This window comes from Schistocerca gregaria, chromosome 3, assembly GCF_023897955.1.
Source record: "Schistocerca gregaria isolate iqSchGreg1 chromosome 3, iqSchGreg1.2, whole genome shotgun sequence".
In the NCBI taxonomy this organism is placed as follows: domain Eukaryota; kingdom Metazoa; phylum Arthropoda; class Insecta; order Orthoptera; family Acrididae; genus Schistocerca; species Schistocerca gregaria.
In genome coordinates, this window is record NC_064922.1 from 856,615,384 (window position 1) to 856,631,693 (window position 16,310).

The 16,310-nt window shown below is 37.5% G+C and overlaps 1 protein-coding gene across 2 annotated transcripts in view; it reads right to left on the bottom strand.

Moving 5' to 3' along the window:
- LOC126354832 (neprilysin-4-like) overlaps nt 1-16,310 on the bottom strand; it is a 141,982-nt gene that overhangs the window by 73,046 nt on the left and 52,626 nt on the right. For both annotated transcript variants that reach the window (XM_050004780.1, XM_050004779.1), the window contains exons 8-10: nt 14,737-14,850; nt 7,146-7,287; nt 3,668-3,785 (exon numbers count right to left, since the gene is read on the bottom strand). In XM_050004780.1, the coding sequence (XP_049860737.1) occupies nt 3,668-3,785; nt 7,146-7,287; nt 14,737-14,850 (374 nt within the window). The remainder of the gene's footprint in view (nt 1-3,667; nt 3,786-7,145; nt 7,288-14,736; nt 14,851-16,310) is intronic.

A 16,310-nucleotide genomic window follows, 5' to 3' on the forward strand; every position in this document is an offset into this window, starting at 1 on the left:
GGCCAACTTTAAACATAAGTCTCTATACATAAAACAGAATGTGTACTTCTTGTAACATTCATGTAAGTTCTCTGTATTCCCTCAATTTGTGTGTTTTACTGTATATATTCTGATGATGCTCTTGTTCATTTGAAGAGTGAAACTTGTAAACAAAAAATATTAAGTGCGACCTGTGGCTGCTTCTGAAAACTTAGTTTCAACAGTTGCTTCCCCTGCTGGCAATATCTGCTCTTGCTAATGGATAGGTAATTGGAGCAGAAATTAAATTATTGAAGGGTAAGAATTCATATGGTTATTATCAAATATCAAAGAGGATATGGAAAATTCATACACAGTACATTATTGGTGTACTTACTGTGATTTAAAAAATTTTCCCAGCAAACTGAGTACTCAAAGAAGTTTTTGGTTTGCAGACATTTGCCATTTACTCCACACCACAGTATTTCAACAGAGCCATCTCATACAGACCCAACTTTTTGTGGAGAACTTTGAGGAGAGAGTCCTAGGATCAGTGGCCCTTAAATCAACTGTATTTTGGAAGAATGTGGATGCTACTTCTCATGGAGAAGACAAATTAAAGGAGTTTTTACATCACCTCAGCTCCATACATAAGAACATCCAAATTATTACAGAAACAGAGAAAGATGGTTATCTGCCTGTCCTGGCTGTTTTAGTTGGATGGAAGAATGATAGCTTTCTAGCATTCAATTTATCATAAATCCACTCATACCAATTTGTATTTACAATCTTTGAGTTGTCATCACCCATCACAAATTATCAGTGTGCTTAAAACACTTTCAATTGCAAGATCAGGGAAGTGTTTTTCAGTCTTCAATGGCTTACCTGAAGATGACTGGCAGGTGCCCAGTCAAAATATTATAGAGTGTAGTGAACAATGACCAGCTGCAAGCTCAAAACTACAGGTAGGTCCCTCTCACCCGGAGGTCTGAGTGACTGGCTTTCCTTTTTAACCTTTCCTATCACAACCCCCTCTCCTCGCCAAGGAAGGAACTACTAGCTCCAAAAGTTTGAATAATGCCATTGCTTTTATATGTGTCAATCAAAAATGCTAAACATTTTGCTTCTTGAAGGTAAATGCTGGCCAGCTACCCAGCCTCATAATTTATTAGTCTTCTCAGTCAAATTCTCCTTTTATATAAGAAATTATCAGCCTTGATTGAATCCGGGCTGATAGTTTCTTATATTTTAGATTATCATGATTGCTGACTGGGCTGCAATATTGAAAGTACTAAACTTTTCCTTTGATATAATTTTTAATTTCTGTGCGTTCTGCCCTGTTTTAGATGTTTCTACATCACTTGCTGATAAGTAAATGCTTCCTTGTCACAAATACCACTATTTCCCCATCATGTGGACAAACCTGAATGAACTGCGATGAAAGGGAAACTTTTCATAACTGATGTTGTCCTGCCCTTTGCTTTCACTTAAATAGCACAAGTTTTCTCAAGATGAATAACTAAGGTTGCACCCACATCTGGATAAGTTAACTAAAGAACTCAGTTCTTTTCCCATTTTGCTTAAAAATATCTCTCAGTGTGTTGCTCTGTGGATGAGATTGCAAAAGCCTCTTCGGTGATACTGGGATTCTTACTCTTATGTGCCAATACATGTAATCTATAATGATATTTAGGGTGGTTAATTATAAGACTGAATTTATAATAATTTATAATAATAAAATGGAATGATCATATAAAGTTGATCGTCGGTAAAGCAGATGCCAGACTGAGATTCATTGGAAGAATCCTAAGGAAATGCAATCCGACAACAAAGGAAGTAGGTTACAGTACGCTTGTTCGCCCACTGCTTGAATACTGCTCAGCAGTGTGGGATCCGCACCAGATAGGGTTGATAGAAGAGATAGAGAAGATCCAACGGAGAGCAGTGCGCTTTGTTACAGGATCATTTAGTAATCGCGAAAGCGTTACGGAGATGATAGATAAACTCCAGTGGAAGACTCTGCAGGAGAGACGCTCAGTAGCTCGGTACAGGCTTTTGTTAAAGTTTCGAGAACATACCTTCACCGAAGAGTCAAGCAGTATATTGCTCCCTCCTACGTATATCTCGCGAAGAGACCATGAGGATAAAATCAGAGAGATTAGAGCCCACACAGAAGCATACCGACAATCCTTATTTCCACGTACAATACGAGACTGGAATAGAAGGGAGAACCGATAGAGGTACTCAGGGTACCCTCCGCCACACACCGTCAGGTGGCTTGCGGAGTATGGATGTAGATGTAGATGTAGATGTAGATAATCAACTGTGAAATTCACAACCACTATATTAGAAGTAAAAATAATTCCCATGCAGACATGCCTAAGCTTCAGAATGAAGTTTTGTATTCAAATGCAAGACATCAGGCAGGAAATTTTAAATCCCCAAATAATTGGAAAAAAGTAAAAGGTTACTACGACTTCTATAATTTATCATAATATGTGGATTCTGTAATGTAAATTCTGGTTGACTTTAATTTTCACATTATACCTACTTTAATTGCTACAGAAGAATGCTGAAGATTAGATGGGTAGAGCACATAACTAATGAGGAGGTATTGAATAGCACTGGGGAGAAGAAAAGTTTGTGGCACAACTTGACTAGAAGAAGGGATCGGTTGGTAGGACATATTCTGAGACATCGAGGGATCACCAATTTAGTACTGGAGGGCAGTGTGGAGGGTAAAAATCGTAGAGGGAGACCAAGAGATGAATACACAAAGCAGGTTCAGAAGGATGTAGGTTGCAGTAGGTACTGAAAGATGAAGAAGCTTGCACAGGATAGAGTAGCATGGAGAGCTGCATCAAACCAGTCTTGGGACTGAAGGCCACAAAAACAACAACAACCTACTTTAATAATACCAATTATGTAGACAGTTGTGTTAAGTTACATAAACACTAAGAACAAAAATACACTTAGCTTGAAATAGCAGATAAAAACAGAAGGTGTGCAGGTAAAATCCTGGGAGACCAGTGGAGATTTTATCCTCTTCCTTCCCTTCCCATCACCCACAACAACACCTGCTCAACAATGCATTCATCACTCTCATCCACGTGACACAGATACACTTCTGACACTTCATAACTTGTCGGAGGAAGGCGAAGGCATCTCTGCTAGGACCTTGCCTAGAATGGTGATGTAGGCGTCCTGTGTCTGATCCCCTATGCTCATTTCCCTGAGTATGTGATTACTTTGGCTTTGACCTTTACTCCTGTTGTTACACAGTCTTCTACGATAGAAAACTTTAAGATGTCATTAATTTTTGTGATGAATAAAGAGCTGGAAACATTAAGAACTACAAATCAGCAAAAGAATCATGATTTTGTGCCTCACAGTATCAAGATTCCATAGCGAAACTGCTCACACTTGTGTCCATCATCAAAATCAGTCCTCTCTCTCGAAGCCAAGTTTTAGTTCAAAACCTTCAACAGAATACTTATGAACTTACTTATTTGCAGCTCATTATTTATCCACACCTCATGATAGAATACAGTTCCTTTTTCTAGGAAACTGTATAAGAAAATAAAGGTCAAATGTTTAGAAGTCTAACGTCACTTAATCTGAGAGGTGCTTACATTATATTGCCAGAATAAAAAAACTGACACTGGAATGTACTTTAATATTATGAAATAAAAAAAAAAATTGCTTTTACCTTGGCTGATCTTCTTTTGTTCCACTGAGAACTTTTTCGAACAGAAAAGCAAGCTCACGCATTTTCTGTGTTGTGTCCCTGCTGACTGTCTTCACCAGTCGCCAGTTCAGGTAATTAGCTGCAAAAGAATGAATGGATGTTATGTATCTATGTTACCTATTGTAAATGACACGCTATCACATAATCTTACTGCTCAGTTATGACAAAGTGAGATACCCTGACATACATTAAACAGATGACAGGTGTTTGCTTCTCAAAAGTGAAAGTTATTATTGGAGACTAGTTTTGAATACAATGTTTATTCTCAAACTATTATCTGAGTCTTCTTCATATGAATAAGCCTAGAGTTATTAATAGACCAGAAAAGACTGTTGTCAGATTGCTAATTGCAAACCAGCACGTAAGCTAAATATATGAGTTGTATAAATATTAAATGTTTCATTAAATTACTTATAACTATTCACATGATTAAACCCCAGGTAATGGTTTAAAATGAACATTTCATCCAAAAGTATTATCAATAAATTTGAGTGTGAGCACAACTACAACAGAAAATAAAAACAATGAAATCAAAACAACTGACTGATTCTTCCACCAATGCCACGCTAGAATTTTCTAAGTAATCAGTTTTCTTATGATCAACTACTGTTAGCTGATAAAAACCGGTATGCTAGAAAAGGCATCAAATGTAAACAGAGTGTTGTAAATGTACAATTCCAATGAAAAAAATATAAGTCATGTCAAAAATAGGCAAATACAATTAAAATTTTTACATAATAAATAATATTTGAAATGTGAAATATCAGCTTACTCAAACTGCACAGATTTAGAGAAAAACTTACAAAAATACAACTGCTCGTCACATAGACGAGGGTCCCACAGCGCACAAAAATGATGTGTGTGTGCGTGCGTGCATGCGTGTGCGTGTGCGTGCGTGCATGTGTATGTAAATCATGTTGTTATTAATATGGTAAATATATACTCAAAAATATATTTGGGACAAACTACAAAGAAAGAATTAAGATTAAGAATAACCAATTTGGCATCCTGTAATCCTATAAGTCAGTAAAATATAAATTCTGAGCAAAAATTCAAAAGAAAACCGGAAGAAGTAGAGCTGATGTTTCTGTAATATGTGCTAGGTGTGCATTTAAAAGACAGAACTCAAAGTGTCAACACATGGAAATCACTTGGATTTACAAACAGTCTATCAGAAAATGTGAAAGAGTGTCAACAAAAATAAATGGCCTCTAATGAGAACTCCATCAGGGATTCCATCACTGAAAGCTTTCTGATACTTACCAACAGGATGACAAGATTTGAGGTGACCCACAAAATGGAGGAGCAATGTGCAGAAATATGAAACAGGATATTTGTCAGTGAATGACATAAAATCATTAAGAGTCTGTGAGCTGCACTAGATAATGTAATGCTTGATCTTGACCATGCATGTGCCAAGGTGAGCTCACTGGAGCCACGTTCCTATCAATTTCCCCTTTCTTCAGTTGTCCATGCCTGGATTCCCCCCCCCCCCCTTTCCCTAACTCTTTTCTCCTCTCCCCCACACCACATGATACAATAACTATTTCTGAAGGAAGATATTATTCAAAACTCAGCAACATTTTCAATCCTGATTTACAAGCTTTTAAGTTTGCAGCTCACATTTCTCTTTACACAATATTTCAAAAACTTCCTTCATTGTCCTCATCAGGTGCTGAGCTAAGATTTTGTTGCCAAACTGAATGGTACACACTGCACATTACCCTTGTGATTGTTTCCCAGTACTGGTAACTAACAGAATAGTCTATGGAAATTCAAAACCAATGAAAAACATATACAAATAAGTGAAAACTTATAAGTAACAAGAATTCTATCAGCAACACCTTTTACTAAAAATGTCTTAATAGGTATTCATCTATGACCAGAGAGAGAGAAATTACTGAGATGTTTTATGACACTATTTAAGGAAACTGAATACCAGATCCCACTCTTAACATCAACCAATGCCTCCATCCATATTGATAAAATTATTCACCCCATTAATTTATATTTCCATGTCTATTACACTGTGTCAAAAATTTGTTGCCTCTGCTACAATGCTGGTATCTTCATATTTCATCCCTGTTCACAGGTGGAGTGTTTAGTTAACTGCTTGAGTGGGAGTAAAATTGGTGTTTTTCACATCTTTGTTCAACAGTTACACATTAGCAACAAAATCTGCATTAAACAGCTGACAATGACAATTCAGGAATCACTTGAAATATTGTGTAAATTCACAATGACGATTTTGTACAAGCCCAAAAACGTGTATAAACCAGCTGTTTCACCAAAATAGCCTAAACTATCATTTCTAATCCTGTTAATGCATCTTTCAGCTGTTCAGTGCCTCAACTATGAGGTGAATGGTTATCTTTAAATACTCCTTCCATTATTTGTATTACACAGAAATTTCTAATATCGTATTAACACCATTAAAAAGTGTGGCCTCCCTTGTGATATTGGAAATTTTATGGAAACACCCTTCACAACTGTCCCCCCTCTTTTTAGCAAGTGGATGTAAAAGCAGTGATCCTGAGTTAAGACAGAGACTCAGCTTTGAATGAAAAGTGACCTAAGACGTTACATGAATATTTTCCCATTTATTTGGTAAAAGTTAATGAGAATAATATTATGGGATATGCCGGCAAAGTCATACTACATAGTAATTTTGACTGATTAGTAATAATAACAACAATAATAATAATAACATATATGTCTTACAGTTAATATACAGTATAAGGGGCAGTCAAATGGAAACTGAACACCTGTCACAATGGAATGAACTGGTTCCATTAAAAAATAATCACCACACACATTAATACATTTATCCCTTCGGGAAATGAGATGATAATTCCTGTTTCTTAGAATAGAGTTGGCCCCTTATGGATCCAAAACTGCACCCACCTCCTCATGTGACTGAAACAGACATCCATGCTTGTCTTTCTTCAAGTCAACAAAGATGTGCAAATCACATGGTGAAAGATCTCAGCTGTATGGAGGATGTTGCAGTGTTCCTCAACCAAATTGCTGAAGCATAGCTTCATCCAAATGGCAGCATTCAGGTGGGCATTATCATGCAGCAGGATGAATCCATGTAACAGCATTCCTGGGAGTTTTGACTTCATGGCATGTCATAACACACAGTTCAAATGACAGGTGTCCCCATTGTTGTTACATTTTAATACTGTTACCACTGAAGAAAGATATGCATGGATGTCAGTTCCAGTCAGACAAGGTGATGCAAGAGTGGGAGAGGTTGTGGATCCATCAGCAGCTAACTGCATTCTACGAAACAGGAATTGATCATCTTATCTCACAGTGGAATAAATGTTTCAGCGTGTGTTGAATAGAACCAGTCCATGGTTCCATTGTGGTAGGTGTTCGATTTTCATTTGACTGCCACTCATAGATCATGAGTGTTGTGACAACATTTACTCACCAATCACCCTTACAGGTGTGTTATCAAGAAGTTCCACTAGCTTAAATAAATAGTCCATCTCCTTAACCACAACTGTCTCATCATAACCTATCTTCACATCAATGTCATCAAATAAATCTTCCATGAGCTGCAACCACTGGATCTGGAACCATGAGGAATCTTGACTAAAAGCATGAACCAAATCTGAAATCCTTTCCAATACACAGTGACAATTAACTTTTATATTTACAGTGTACAAGAAATACAGACATTTTCATATAAATTGGATCCCATCCATTCAAAATATGGAAGTTAAGAGATGAATGTGTACATTATGCCTTGTCAACCATATGCTGAAATTCAAATAACAAGAGCAGGATTGAAAGAATACATATAAGGAAAACACACATTAAATCTCAAGAACAGTGAAAACAGAAAAAAAGAAAGCAATAATGTGCATTTATTCTGGAATAGATCAGGACACTCCAAACTGTGAATTAGATATGGTGCAGAAAGGAATCAAAAATTCCATAATTACTGATTATTAACACTAAGTTGCACCTATGTTTAGTATAAATATGAAATACAGGGCTTGAAAAAAAATCTCAAATGTAAAAGCCACTGAAACCTGACAAAAGAAAGAATAAAGATCTGAATGTTTGGGTGATGGAGACTGGAGAAAGAAAAGTACAGGTATATGAAATAATTAAGTAAATCAACAGAAATAAATGCAGACACTGATAGAAAGCAGAAGACAGACAGTGCATAATTTTAAATGAGCAAAATGAAACTATGGAAGTGAAATGAGTAAAAGGAAGGCAGAAGAAAACAAGAGAAATACATACATAGTACAGTCTTTCACTGAGATCTGTGACTCAGGCATTTTGCCAATCATATAAGTCATATGCTGAAAAGTGACTGAAAATAGCCAGATGTAGAATCATTCCCATACCAACAGGCACATTTACATCTGTACTCCACAAGTCTCATTATCATGTGCTGCAAAGGGTACTTCAAACATCATTCCTCTTCCTTTAATATTTCATTTATGAGTGGCATGCAGGAAGAATGGCTAACAGTGAGCCTCTGTATCAGCTTGAATTTATCCAATTTTGACATATGATCATTTGATATATACAAGTACATGTTGGAAAGAAATATTGCTTGTGTCTTTAGAAACGTAATTTCTTGGAATTTTAACAGTAAAACAGTGCTTTTTTAAGTCTTCTCAATCTCTTTCACTAGTTCCAAATGATAAGGGTCCCAGACTTGTGAACAATACTCAAAAACAACCAAACAAAGGTTTTGTTAAGTTGCTTGCTTTAAGGATGAATTACATTCTCTTCGGAGTCTTCCAATGAATCGCAGCCTGGCATCTGCCTACCCTAGAGCTAGCTTTACATAGCTTACATAGCTGTTCCACTGTAGGTTGCCCTGGACACATACTCTGAGACAGTTAATCGTTGTGACTGTTTCCAGTGCATCACTACAAATTGTATAATCAAACAATAATGGAGTGTTTATACATATTGTAAAGCACAACAGACTTATAACACTCCCTCAGGTATACCTAAAGCTACTTTCACATCTGAAAGTTTTTCCCTGACAGCAATGAGCCATTCTCAAGTGTTCTCGGCATAGTTCGTTATTGATGCACCTATCAGCGTACAGCAAAGCTGTCAATTCCAATTTGCCACACAATATTTTGAAGACCAACCCTGTTGTTTTCTTTAGGTGCTGTGGGCAGTGTTACTACGCATATTCACTTCCTACACTCCAGCCAGACTATAAACTGTTGTTAGTGCTGCATGCTGTTTATAGCTGAGTTTGACTCCTAGCACGCACCACACCCTTTGAACTTGATTTATTTCTCAGAATCCTCACTGTTACCCATTGAAACACAAATTCTCTTGGTGTTTTTCTCCTCCAATAGACGAGATGGGCAGATGAGAACTTAATAAATTGAGTGCCATATCCCAAGCCTTCCCGAACCTGAAACTCCTGTTCTGGTTTAGTACAATGGTGAATCAAATATAAACTGGAATTATTGTTTTACATGCCTATTTGTAAATGGAGAGCAGCACGATCTAAGCTAATTGTTGCTTTTTTCCAGTGATTGTTCTCCATAGGTAGAGTGATGTCGTACCATATTTTTTTTTTTTTTTAGTCAGAATCACAATGTCAGAGCAAGATATACCACTATCTGTTGTAGAACACATTGTAATGGAATCTCCCACAAAAGAGTGTGTGAAATCATCTGAAATTTTGAAAATACTTGCAGCACAGTTCAGGGACAACATCCTAGAAATCACTCAAACAGTTTTTATGAGGACAAGAAACAGTTGAGAAAGCTCACTGTTGTCACTCGAAGACCAGCATGACTGAGGAGAATATTTGCTTGTTAGTCTGCCTATTGAAGGTGACTGACAAAATTGTTACTAAGGTTGGCATAAGCTATGGTACTCTTCATGTGATCTTTATTGAAAACCTTGGATTTCGGAAAGCATCCGCAAGTAGGTGCCTTGTCTTCTCACTACAGAGCAGAAATTTCATTGTCTTAGGGAGTGCAAATGGCTACTAACACACTACCAAACTGAAGCAGAACAATTCTTGCCCTGGATTATTACCTGCAATGAAACATAGGTGCACCATTACATCGCAGAACTGAAAAAAAGGGAGCACAGAATGGCACAAAAGGACGAATCTGCACCTTTTAATGCCAAAAACCATCTCTCTGCAGGGAAGGTTCTTGCAATAGCCTGTTTTGATTTTGTCAGAGTTCTTCTCATTGAATCTCTTCACAAATGTCATACTCTGAATACTGCACACTACTGCCAACTTTTGGACCAAACAAAACTTCCACATATCAGAAAAGGCACACATTTCCAGTCTGTGATTGTGCTTTATGACAATGCTTGACCCCACAAAGTTGCCTGACCTAAAAAAAGGAAGAATTGTAACAGCCTTTCTACAGTCCAGACTTATAGCCCTGTGATTTTCATTTGTCTGGATCTCTTAAAGGAGGCCATCAGAGGCCACAGATTTGATGAAGATGGTGCTGTCGAACGGTTCGTGTGCATCTGGCTGGTGTCACAGACATGTTCATTATATGAAAATGATATCAAGAAACTGCCTGTCTGCTAAGAAAAATAAGTTTCCCATTCAGGAGACTGAATAGAAAAAATAAGTTTGTGTGGATGAATTTTTCCAAAGGTTAAATTAAAAAATAAAATAAGACAAAAATGAATCTGGTTTATATTTCATTCGTCCTCTCATAGGTTTCTTAAATTTTTATTTCAATCAACTACTTAATTATATTGTCCTAGAAACTTGACATGTGCACCATGGTTCTGGTCTCACTGTACTTCGTTTCATTACTATACTTGAGGCAGTGGTCAGCGGCAGCTAATTAGCATGGTTGGTTTAGTCCAGTGCGTTCCTGAAGTTCCTTTTGCCCTCCATGACTGTTATAATAATGTGCCCCACAAGACATTATTGTCACTTGAAATACAATATACACCTGGATTTCAGAGGCCTAGATTATCTTTGATGGAGTCCAGACAGCGAGTACACATATTAACACTGCCAGCAGCACTTGAAGAAGATAATTGGGTCAGTTGTCAAAATACCGTGCATAAAATGGAATCATCAACTCATCTTTATATTTGAAAGTAAATCATTAGTGTTCAATCATATCTGATATTAACTCCTGAATCCCGTAGCAATGTTAGCACAATAGATTGTGAGCTCATATTTAGTTCAACTGACAACACTGCACAACTATCTTGTAGAATTCTCAGGTATCCATCTATGTCTCATCCTAATTTCTCTATGGTATTTCAGCAAAGTCTCATTGCAGACTTCAGAAGTCCCTAATGTTAGTCATCAGGGATCACCTGAAGATGACAACGAGTCTGTTTGTCAAAATATCATGGAGTAATTACAATGAGACCCAAACAGAGATCCAAGAATTCTACAAATTAGAAACACGCTGGAAAAAAATAAGACCACATAATTGCACAACTGTACTGAATGCCTTCTGGGATTCAAAGAACACGACATAAGTTGACCTCTGCTATCTTATGTTTTCTGGATCTCAGAGGGAACTGAGTTTCTCAAGTTCATTGTTTGCAGGATCAATGTTGATTCCTACAGAAATTTTTTTTGCTCCAGAATGGTCATAATACATATTTGCGTTACATAAGTCTAAGGCAGTTTGTCATAATTGATATAAGCCTGAAGTCATAAGCATCTGTCCAACCACACTTCTTGGAATCGATAATGGCCTGTAACTTTTTCCAATTCTTTGTAATGTTTTGCTGCTCCAGGAAGTTATGATAAACTACCAGTAGAAAGGATGCAATTTATTTTGGACAATCTGTTTGCATTATATGTCAGTGATCTAATAGATGTCATCAAAAGCTAAATGAGGTTGTTTACAGATGATGCTTTTGTATATATCAAGCTGCAATACCAGAATATTGTAGCAAAATGCGGGAATATCTCTTGATGCAAAATGCAGCAATATCTGCAGAGGATCAGAAGCCATATCAGTACGGGAAGTTGACCCCCTACGTACAAAAGTACTGAAGATGCAAGACTGAAATTTATTGGAAGCCTGCTTAGGAAATGTAACTCATCCATCAAAGAAGTTGCTAAAAACACACACATTTGACTGATTCTTGAGTACTGATCCTCATTTAGTGAACATGGGAGTGTTACAGAGATGCTCATCAAATACCAGGTACTAGAAGAGAGGCTACCTCACAGAGAAGATTACTATTAAAATTCTGAGGTCATATAGTCCAATAAGAGACAGGAAACATGATACTTCCTCCCACATCAATTTCATGAAATGCAAACTTCAAGAAAATCAGAGGAATTAGAATTCATATAGAGGCTTACCAACAGTTCTTCTAGCCAGGAATAGAACTGGAAAGCAAAGAAGTGATAAGAACACCATAAGAACTCTCCACCACACACCGTAAGGTGGCTTGCAAAGTACAGATGCTGATTTTGATGTATCAAAAAGTGCAGGTATTCCATTAAGTCTATGTCTCTCTCTCTTTTGTTGACCAGTTGTCATTAATTTGCTATTCTACAATCGCTTATCTTAATATCTGTTGTTTTTAGCATTTTTATGATGACCCAAACTTCCTCAGTGAAACAATTTTTAAAGACAGCTCTCTCTGTGTCATCCTATATTTTTATCCTAAAGAGATTATTGAGTGACTGAATAAACAAACTGGAGTAGTTTGTGCACATTATACAAGACTAAAACCTATTAGGATGTTTTGTTATATCAGTAGGTAGAATTTTACATTTGAATTTATTGTGGACTTGTCATACTATTTCCTTTAAGCTCACTGTGGCTTCATTCAGCATTTGGCTTCATTTAAATCTGTGATGTTGGTCTTAAAGTAAGTTTATTCCGCCAACTTCTGATCATCAGTAATCACAACAGTTGTTGATACACTTCCCTGCCTCATTCATTCTAATAATGTGAATGGCCTTGTTGTAAACCTGCCAGTGAACATACCCATCATAGAAGAACCAGTGCAAGGGTGATCTGCCACAGTGCACAGTCATTGATCATTCAAAGAACAAACTTTCTAGCCCAACTGCCAGAGTTGGCAATTATGTGTGCGTGAGGCGTTCTTGCTTTTGTTAATAAATGGTGTGTGTTTCTCTTTTTCTGATGAAGGCTGTGGCCAAAAGTTTCATGTAAGTGTCTTTTTAACTGTGCCTGGTTGCAACCTTGTGTGTCACCTTCATTGTAACTAGCCATCTATCTCTTCCTACATTGTTAAACTTTCTCCAGTTATGCGTAAAGAATGAACTTTCATTGGCAAATATCTTTAATGACAACAGTCAGCATTTCTTTTGCTAAACATGTCCTGCAACCTAAAGCAATGTTTCAGCCCTTCCATCTTACAGTCTACTTATTCTTAACTTAATGATTTCTTCTCCTATTGCTCTTCTTAGGTATCTTTCATTTTTTTCTACTGTTCCCCATTTTTTGCTTGCACGCTGGAGCTTCTCTCTGCATTTAACAAGCATTTCCTGCCCCTCCCCCTTTTATAAATACACTGTTATTGTTATTCAAGATTTATATGTATTTAATCCATTTCCTCTATGTTTTATCTGTCCTTTCCTGTGTCTGCTTTATTTAACTTTTGTTTCCATCTGCCCTCTGAGGTATATTTCAATTTTTACTTTTCATCTTTAATATATCAGTTGCCTGCACTTCACTGTTAGTCCCTTCCAATTTGACATTCAGCATCTTAAAAAACATACTTTTATATCTAACTCCTCTTTAAAAATGTATGTTCCTCTTAATCTTACCACCAAAGTTAAGTGCTGTCAGATTTGGCTAGCCCTTGGATGGGTGACAGTTCTGATCTCCTGAACACTATTGGCAAGCAAGTAGCTGCTCTGGTCATGAAAGCTGAAAATGGCTGGGAGAGCAGTGTGCTGACCACATACCCCTTCAAATGTGCATCCAGTGACACCTATTGGCTCAGGATGACACAGTAGTCAGTTGGTATTGTTCGGCTGTTTAAGGCCTTTTATGGACAGAGTCTTGATCTTACATTTAGAGTCATATTTCTCAGCCTCCTGTACCTGATGCTATTCTCTTTAATCTGGCCTGTTGCTGTTTCATCATTTCTCTTGGTGAAGAAACTACAACAGAGTTGGAGAAGTTAGAAAGCTGATGTTTAGTTTTCGTCTGCAAGTCTACTCCATTAGTTCCAAATTTTGAAGTTGATAGGTAACTGGCCAAATTTTGTGACACAGATTCCTTTATCTAGCTAGATCTGTGATTAGCCTACAACTCTGCTTTTTGTGACATTATGCAAAGTTGATCAGAAAATAGTATATTTTCTGCAAAACTCATAGTGGAACACTATGATAAATTTGAGAGTTATAATAGCGCACATTCTGTCGGAACAGGACCCACATCATGAACTTTGTCTTTTGTGAGCATTGCTCTTACTGACTGAAGTACCCAAGTATGACTCACAATCCACCCTCATCACTTCAGTTCTGCCCATACCTCTTTCTGACTATCCAAACTTCTCAGAAGTTCTCCTGCTTACCTCAATGGACCAGAGAAACAATGGTGTTTCTACAGTCATAAAATACATGACTATTTCGCAATTACTTTCTTCATTTCCACACCTTCTACGGGACTCCTGAAGGTCAAAACCATTTTCTCCCAACTGTTTAATTTACTGGAACAAGTGGAACTTTTACTTCAAGGTTTTTATTGTGGGTTATGAGCCAGTTTGAGTCCGCAGCCATTTTCAGATGTAGATGTAGATTGGTGGCACATCATTGATGTACATCTGCATTTGAAAATGGCTGCAGATCAAAACTGACCAGTTGTACACAGTAAATGTTCAAGTAAAGGTTAGCTTGGTGCTATAAATTGTATGGTTTATGGTGAGATAGTGGTTTTTACCTTCAGCAATATGTTCTTTCAATTCTTTTCTGTGCTAATGTGATGTTTGGTTAACTGAAACAAGATATAAATGTGAATTTCACTGCATCCGTTTGTGATGGAATAACTTATATATTCCTAGGTAAACAAAATAAAAAAAATACCAACCCGTGAATGAGTATTTATTGCTTCACTGTTGTCAGTCCATTTTTGTAACTCCCTTAGCGTCATTGCATTATACATCCTATAGGCATTACGACGCATTTCATTAGGTGACATCAACTAGAAAGAAAAAAATAAATTTTATCTTACCAAACACAACGAAAAAGTTTGCCAAATGCATGGGACATTCAATTTCAGAAATCATTAGGTGACAGGTAACGCCTAAAATTTGGTATTCTCAGTACACTCTTGACATTGTGGATCTCAGAATTTTGAAATCCCCAATGATTTCTGAAATGGAATGTCCCATGCATCTAGCTTTAACTATCCTTCTCTCTTCCCTCCCTCTCTCTCTCTCTCTCTCTCTCTCTCTCTCTCTCTCTCTCTCTCTCTCTCTCCCCCCCCCCCCCCCCCCCCTTTTTTCCATTCAAAGTCTATTAGTTCTTGTTGTGTGGCCATAATCATGTTGGAAACCATTTCACATGAATCATCTGAGTACAAATGACAGTTCCACCAATGCACTGCCCTGTTATATCTTGTGTACATTATAGTACCACCAACAACAATGTAGGAAAAGATAGATTACTACTCACCATAAAGATGACACATTACGTTGCAGATAGGCACAAAAGACATTTATACATAAGCTTTCAGCCACAGTGCTTGTCAGGAAGAGAAAGAGAAACACACACAATTCATTCACATAATCAAGCACACCTTAGACACACATGACCAGCAGCCCAGGCCAGTCATGTGTACGTGGGGTGTATTTGCTTGTGTGAATGAATTGTGTGTGTTTCTCTTTTTTCTGATGAAGGCTGTGGCCAAAAGCTTATGTGTAAGTGTCTTTTATTTGGGCCTACCTGCAAATTAACATATCATTTTAATGGTAAGTAGCAAACTGTCTTTTTCTACATTGTCGGTATTCCAAGCTGGAGTTTCCATTGTTCGATACTACTGCCATGTATATATGCGCATATCAGTATCACCTGACTTTTATCAGATCAGTGTATCAGTCAAACAAAGACAAATTTTACATATGGGGAAGTATTTATTGACCAAAGACAACAGCTGCTGAGGGAAACACAATAGACCCATACCATTTGAAACTCCCCTTATCTACAGTTACTTTAAATTAAGCAGATAAGATCAAGGAGGACGATTAATCCCCAGTATTCCACACATGGTAGGGATGCCCTCTAACTGGAGACACCCCTTTCCAAGACTCAGAAGGAGATATATGCCAAAAAGTTACTTAAAAGGGTAGAAGGGAAAGAAAAGTCTTGAAGCCATCAGCCTACAGCAGGCTGTATAGAGCCTGCCCTGCCATTGATCTGCTGGCAGCTCAACCCTCAACATTTGTTCTTGTAATTTCCCCTTCCCCAACACTCATTCGCTACCAGAAAGGAGAGGGTAGGTCCTTGTAAAACTTAGTTCTTTTGAGCCATGCCAGTCCCACTGGCATTGGGAACAGCTGAATCCCAATTAGGAATAACAATTTGCTTCATGGTACATTAACTGAACTTCCTCCACAACAATGCAGTTGCATTTGCAGGAGCTGCAGGTGGGGCTGCAGGGAA